The sequence below is a fragment of the Cornus florida genome, unplaced genomic scaffold (genome assembly GCF_030987335.1).
Source record: "Cornus florida cultivar Cherokee Brave unplaced genomic scaffold, ASM3098733v1 CherokeeBrave_3.0.0_Hap2_Chr10, whole genome shotgun sequence".
Lineage (NCBI taxonomy): Eukaryota > Viridiplantae > Streptophyta > Magnoliopsida > Cornales > Cornaceae > Cornus > Cornus florida.
This window is the reverse complement of record NW_026775580.1, coordinates 61,812,651-61,819,928: the sequence shown is the minus strand read 5'-3', so window position 1 is coordinate 61,819,928 and position 7,278 is coordinate 61,812,651. Positions and strand designations below refer to the sequence as shown.

The 7,278-nt window shown below is 34.8% G+C and overlaps 1 protein-coding gene across 1 annotated transcript; it reads left to right on the top strand.

The window, feature by feature from the left end:
• The first annotated feature begins 1,082 nt into the window (after positions 1 to 1,082).
• LOC132279425 (purine permease 3-like) lies at positions 1,083 to 3,511 on the top strand. The gene is made up of 2 exons (XM_059781399.1): positions 1,083 to 2,142; positions 2,447 to 3,511. The coding sequence occupies exons 1-2, from the start codon at positions 1,441 to 1,443 to the stop codon at positions 2,777 to 2,779; spliced, it is 1,035 nt and encodes a 344-aa protein (XP_059637382.1). The 5' UTR covers positions 1,083 to 1,440; the 3' UTR covers positions 2,780 to 3,511.
• Positions 3,512 to 7,278: the final 3,767 nt, after the last annotated feature.

Sequence of the window (7,278 nt, the reverse complement as noted above, 5' to 3'; positions counted from 1 at the left end):
CTTATGAAGACAGGCAACTCATTATCTTCTATAGGTGACAGCAGTATCCCAAATAATAACGAGGTTATGTAATTTCAATCATTCGATTCTTTTTAAAATAGAAGGAAAATGTGGGGGACAAAACTTGTCGTGTATGCTTTTCTTTTCATGGTAATGGATTTGACCAAATGGCCATTACCAGATCGATGGAAACCAGACCAAGCCAGCCCACAAGAAGTGGTTGATAGTAAGGTTGTTTATCCAGACGGAGCAAAGTAAAGAACATATACTTGGAAGATATTGTAGTAACATACTACTATATTGGATAAACTGGGGACATATATATATATAGTTTTACCAACTAGGGCACTGAATGTATATATATATATAAATTCAGTGGCCTAGTTGGTAAAGCGTCTAACTCCTCACCTAGGTAGTAAAACGTCTAATCCCTCGCGATCGAGTTCCCTTACCCATATATATATGTATATATACATATATGTATATTCAGTGGCCTAATTGGTAGAGCGTCTAACTCCTCGCGATCAAGTCCCCTTACCCCTAATGTGCTATGCACGTTGATTCTGTAACCCCTGCAAACAGTAGGGAGTGATTTGCAACATTTCTTAATACTTTTAGGTGGTTATGTGAAAAACAAATGTTGAGGGGTTAATCTACAAAATCGTGAAAGTTTAAGAGAAATTTTTGCAGTTTACCCAAATATATTTATACCATTTTTCTAGTGTTTTGCTCTTTTATTTATTTATTATTATTACTATTATTTTATTTTGAAAGATTTGTTTTGCTCAACTTTCATGACTGCTGAAATGAAATTTCAAGGAAGTTGAGGAAGAAAGCCTTCAGATTTGACCACAACTTCCAATTATTAAGAACCTCCCCTGTTCTAACTTTCATTTGATTCACATTTTTATTGAAAACATAAATGGAAACAGATGACATGAAGCAGTAATTTGTGTTCAGTTTGATGTCATTTTCAGTCAATTGTTTTCAATAATTGAACCAAATAGACCATAAATTTCATGAATTTTTTGCAAGAAACTTCCCCCCTAGCTTTCCTCTTCTCCTAAGCAAACCAAACCACCGAAAAGTACCATATACAGGTGTATGCAACAGTATAAAACTTGACAAAGCTCGCAAAGCTGCTTTCAAACATTGTCTTGCAGTCCAACAAACTAAACAAGAAACAAAACTCTAGTTGTTAGTGTTACGACAATAATAGTTGCTTGAGTGGCACTATATAATACTCTCTCCCTTTTGGCAGTGGCACATAAGCGCATATCACTTTGCCATCCTCCTATTTGTTATAGCTTCCTTTCCTAATATATTCAAACATTTTCATTTCCTCTCTTCTCTACCAACACTTATTTCTATCCTCGTGCACTTGATCGCCTGAGTGCACACACAATCAGGAGCTTAGAGGCAGTGCAAGGAGAGGCAGCAATGGACCAAAGCAGCAGCAAGCCTGTTAAGACATTACTTGTACTCCTGAACTGCATATTAATGTCAATTGGTCAAATAGGTGGCTCAATTCTTGTAAGGCTATATTTTTTGCATGGAGGAAAGAAGCAATGGCTTGCTGCTTGGTTACTCAGTGCTGGCTTCCCCATCCTCATCATCCCCCTTGCCATTTCTTATGCACAAGCGAGAGCCAAGGCTAGAGTCACCAGACTACTCATCACACCAAGGCTTGCTGCGTCTAGTGCCTTCTTGGGAGTTCTCCTTGGTCTTGATGGCTACCTCTACTCTTTCGGATTATCTTACCTTCCTGTCTCGGTTTCTTCTCTTCTCGGATCAACCCAGCTCGCCTTCACAGCAATTTTCGCGTTTATTGTTGTGAAGCATAAGTTCACTCACTACTCGATCAATGCTGTGGTTTTGATGACCTTTGGATCAGTTGTTCTGGGGCTTCACATGAGTGGAGATCGTCCTACCGGAGAATCTGATGGGAAGTATTTGTTGGGCTTTTGCATGACCCTTGCTGCTGCTGCGCTTCATGGTTTTATTATGCCTGCAGTGGAGTATACTCACTTGAAGGCTGGCATGACCATCACTTTTGATCTTGTCATGCAAGTTCAATTCCTTGTTTCCATGTTTTCCACTCTGTTTTGCACTGTTTTCATGATCATCAACAATGATTTTCGGGTAAGTGGCTTAATGGCTGACAACTAAAACCACCAGTCTTTAGAAGCAAAAATCAGTAACATAATTTCTACAAAACAAAAACATTATGGATCTTTTCTAACATAAGTTGTACAAGCTTCTCTTACAATTAAGTAGTTATGGTCAAATGACGTGTAACATTAGCCTCTGCAAAGTATCACTTCAAATTGTTATTTTTTCATTGTGCAATGTCCAAGGTTCTGTTTTCTAATTGAAGATGGAATAAAACAAGTATTGACCAACATCTTGTCTGGTTCTAACCGCCTACTTTGATGCATGTGTGTAGGCTATTCCTGAAGAGGCAAGAGAATTTGATCTTGGAGAGACCAAGTACTACATGATACTAGTGTTGGCAGCAATAGGAATGCAATTGTTGATTATAGGAAGTCTTGGATTGATCTTCAGCTCCACATCACTCTTGGGAGGCCTTGTATCCTCTCTTCTAGTTCCAGTACAGCAGATCTTTGCTGTAATATTCTTACCTGAAAGCTTCAACGCCGAAAAGGGCATGGCCTTAGCCATGTGTCTATGGGGTTTTGCCTCTTACTTCTATGGAGAATACAAGGTAAGCCGCGAGAAGCTAGCAGCAAAACAAGAACCAGATCAAGAGTCAGTTTGATTTCATCTTCAAATTTGATTGACCTCCAGTCATGTTGTCCATGTTTTAAATGTACTTACTGTGATGCTATAAAATGAGAAGAACAGTGATGAAAAAAACTCGCTTGTTCTAGCTATAGTATGGTTTGAGTATGGTTTGGAGGTCATGTTCTTAGCTTTATCCCCATTTTCCTGTTGGAAAAGGCTAAATGAGCAATTCTAATCCCTATTTTCCTATCTAGTGCTTGCCTTGTGTCTGGTTTGAGAACTTTGCTACCGCAATCAAGGCTTTATTGCTTGGTTTGTTATAGGAGCAGCCTGATAACCCCTCCTATAGTGATATGTCTTCAGCTTGGTTTACAATAGCGCGCTTTCTATAGCAATTGTCTTTGCCCTTAGTGTGTGCTATAAAATGAGAAGAATAGTGGTGAAAAAAACTCACTTGTTCTAGTTGTAGTATGGTTTGAGCAAGTTTTGGAGGTCATGTTCTTAGCTTTATCCCCATTTTCCTGTCGGAAAAGGCTAAATGCGCAATTCTTATCCCTATTTTCCTATTTAGTGCTTGCCTCGTGTCTGGTTTGAGATCCTTGCTATCACAATCAAGGCTTTATTGCGTAGTTTGTTATAGCAGCAGCCTGAATACCCTTCCTAGAGTGACATGTCTTCAGCGTGTTTGCAATAGCACGCTTTCTATAGCAATTGTCTTTGCCCTTAGTGTGTTCTGTTAGTATCAGCAGATTATTTCTGTGTTTTGGAGCAGTTTGTTCTCAGATTTGCAGTTGTTTTGTTGATTTCATGTTTAGTTGTTTTAGTTTTATCAATGGTTTGGCCTTGTTTGCACTAGTTTAGTTAGTTTTGTTACTTGTTTGCTTTTTAAGTTGGCCTCCTTTCTTCTTTATAAAATTAAGAGGCCATCATGAGCAGCAACACTATGAGAGCACTTTCATAATTAAATCATATAGATAAACATCACTAAAACTAAGAAAATCATTCAAACCAATCCACTGTAAGCAAAAACAGGGCAACCTGTATAGAGTTGAGGTATAGCTGTATCCTGAAACTCCGTGTACTAATTCTTCGTATTTTTTCAGTACTTTTTCCCCTTCCTCATCTCTTCATACAGCTTCTCACTCTCCCAATGGTCATATTAGAAGTTAAAATCAACAAAGAGATCCCTCCCAAGTCCCAACAACACTTTGGTGGCTTGTTTCACTCACTCACGTAACTTCTCACTCTCAAATGAAACTTAACTCTACATATAGATGGGCGGATTTCAATTTGGGGGCCAAACTAGTATTATGTAATTAGACTTTTTAAAATTATTAATCAACTGCAATATATATATAATGTGTGTGTGTATTTATTTATAATATTAGTCTCAGACTCTCAGTATACATTGGAAAAAATATAATTCAAACAATAACGAAAATGCAACATAAATAGAAAGTGAAGGAAAAGAAAAAACACATTGAGAAGAGAAAGTAATAAGTTAAATGTAGGAAAGAGAAGTGGTAAAGAAAAAAAAAAGTGTTAAATAATTAATTTTCCTTCCACACCTGTTTCAATTTGACTACTTTGATTCCACCTTGGGAAAAATATATTATTATTACCTTGTGGATTTTTTTAAAAAATCCACAAGTTTGAAACAAAAAGGATTATTAGAAACAATATAAAAAAGTACTTTACTAACTCATACAAGTTATAAAATTTGTCATTTAACAAGTGAGAATTAAAAATATTAATATATATGATATAAGTGTTGTTGTTTGCATTTTTGTCATTTTCCTCCTTTCCGGTACTCCCGAAACTAGCCTATGGAGATTAACAAATAAGACAAGGAAAATTGATGTATTTTTATTGGGAGGCGGTATTCGCACTCGAGTTTTCTACACTTACACTACACTCTTAAAGGAAATGACTCTTCTATTCTTATTTTTTATAAATAAATACTAATTTTTTTTAAAATACCACAATTACCCTTTTTAGATATTGATTTACCAAAAGAAAATATAAAAAATAATGACGTTTTGTATCCCCTCTCTCTTTTACTTAGGGTTTAGTTTTTATCTTTGCAAGTAACATGAAAGATCTCGAAGATGAAGACATGGTGGAGTTGAACAAAGTAATTGATCTTATTAGCACGAGAAGTACAGAAGAACTATCAAACCTTCATGAGCCATTCAACTCCATGGATGCCAATGGTGATCGTAATTTTTTTTTTCTTTTATTTTTCTTTTCGTATTATGTTCTTTGAGTTTAATTTGATTTTTTTTTTTTTCTTTCGATTTAAGTGATTTTTAAGAATTAATTTGGACTGTTATAGAATCTTAAACTTTACCTTGTTGAGAAAAGCCCTAATTGTTTTAACAATAAAATTTCTATGAACATGAATTTTGTGGGAAAAAAAAAAAAAAAAAGGAAAGACAGAGAGATGTATATTATATACAATTTTTATACTTTTTGACTTGTTTTAATGTTTAAGCATTTGTAATTCTAATCAATTTTTGTTATATATTGTGTTTTAATAATAAACTAAACCATTCCCTAAATTCACTTGCTACAGCCTTCTTGTACCAGTGGAAATGATTAGAGATAAGAAAAGTAGTGCTACTGTATTCAATTCTTGTTTTCCTCCCTGTTCGTAGACAGTGTGTGGGGTTAAGGGGAGTATAGTATTTTATTTTTTTCTTTTCTTTTTTTTCTTTTTTTTTAAATGAATTTGGTAATGTTTTTTCATTCTATTGGATTGCTCTGCTTTCAGTTGTTTTAGAAACAAATCCATTCTCGCATTATCGTCAATTTTTATCACATGCTTGCATACTCAACTAAGTGGTCATGTCATGCATTAATCAGTTTTGATGCTAATAATCTTTACTTTTGATAAGATACTTTTTATCATGTGTTCTTTTGTGAGGGTACTTCTGATATATAATACCGACTGTATCCACTTACTAATTGCCACCCACTAACTGCCCTTGCTCAAGCATTGGTTTCAATCTAGCTTGTTCATAAGACTGTGCTTTGCTTTAAATGATTTACTTGTGATATGTAGTTGGGCATTAATTATACGAGATAGTGAAGTTAATAGTGAGCAAAGAGTTAAGATTCATATGGTAATTTTTGTGTTATAATATTATATTCTCCTAAAACAACGTGATTCTTACTATATGTCGAAAATATTTGGTACAAAATATTGAAGTTTATTTATGATACATTTGATGGCCTTTATGATACGCAAATTTTACAGATGAGAAAAAGAAAGAAGAAATGGGCACCAAAATCAAGTAATCACACTTGGGTATAACAAGTTGTTTTCTCTGTCCAAGAAAAAGTTTTCAAATCGGGAAGAGCTTATTGGTAGTATTCATAACATAGAAATATCTCAAAGATTTGCCACTAATATTAAAATGTCCATAAGAGATCGTTATGTGATCATTATCTGTGATAGAGGAGGTCAATACTGTGATTCCAACATTTCAATGGAACAAAGGAAAAGGATAACGGCATCTCGTTTGATAAATTGTCCATTTGAAATTTGGGGTAAAAGAAAATATGGATTTTGGAAGGTGGAGTCAAAAACTATGTCACATAATCATGAACTTTCAATTAGGACATCCTTCTTGCCATCGATTTTCAAAAGAAGAGATCATGCAAATTAAGAAATTGACAAAGGCGGGAATACCACTGCGACAATACTTTCATCTCTTCGGCAAAGTAATTCAAATCTTCTAGCAATATCTAGGAACTTATACAATACAAAGGCTAAAATCATGAAAGAGAGTTTAGCAGGTCATACAATGATTCAAGCATTGTTTGAAGAATTGGGTCAAGGTGGTTTTACTTTTGATGTTAAGTGTGACAAGGATAATCGTTTGACTCATTTGTTTTTTGCACACCCTTCTTCAATTGCATTAACAAAGAATTCTCCGTATGTTTTTGTGATGGATTGTACTTATAAGACAAATAGATATAAGATGCCGTTGCTTGATATTATTGGAGTGTCAAGTTCCAACAATTCATTTTATTCTTTTTTTGCTTTCCTGCAAAAAGAAGAAGAAGAGGACTATGTTTGGGCTTTGGAAAGGTTCAAGAAAATTCTTGGTGATGATAGACATCCTTCAGTGATTGTATCTGATAGAGAGTTAGCACTAATGAAAAGTATCCAAGCTATCTTTCCTGGAGTTGCACATCTTTTATGTGTATGGCACATTGAGAAGAATATTCTTTCAAATTATAAGCGTCATTTTGAAGAGAAAGATGATTGGGATACATTTCTATCTATTTGGACAAATTTGATAAACTCTCTTGATGAATCAACATTTGATGAAGCTTGGAATCATTTTGAAATTCAATACAAAGAACAAAGATCTATTTTAAATTACATCAAAAGCACTTGGCTTCCATTCAAAGAAAGATTTATAAATGCATGGACAGAGAAATATGCACATTTTGGAAATCGTGTCACTTCAAGGGCTGAAGGTGCACATGCAACACTGAAGAGATATCTACAAGTTTCAACAC

Coding starts and splice junctions, on each gene's coding strand:
- LOC132279425 (XM_059781399.1), top strand. CDS start 1,441: ATGGACCAAAGCAGCAGCAAGCCTGTTAAGACATTACTTGTACTCCTG. Junction 2,143..2,446: donor TCATCAACAATGATTTTCGG/GTAAGTGGCTTA, acceptor GCATGTGTGTAG/GCTATTCCTGAAGAGGCAAG.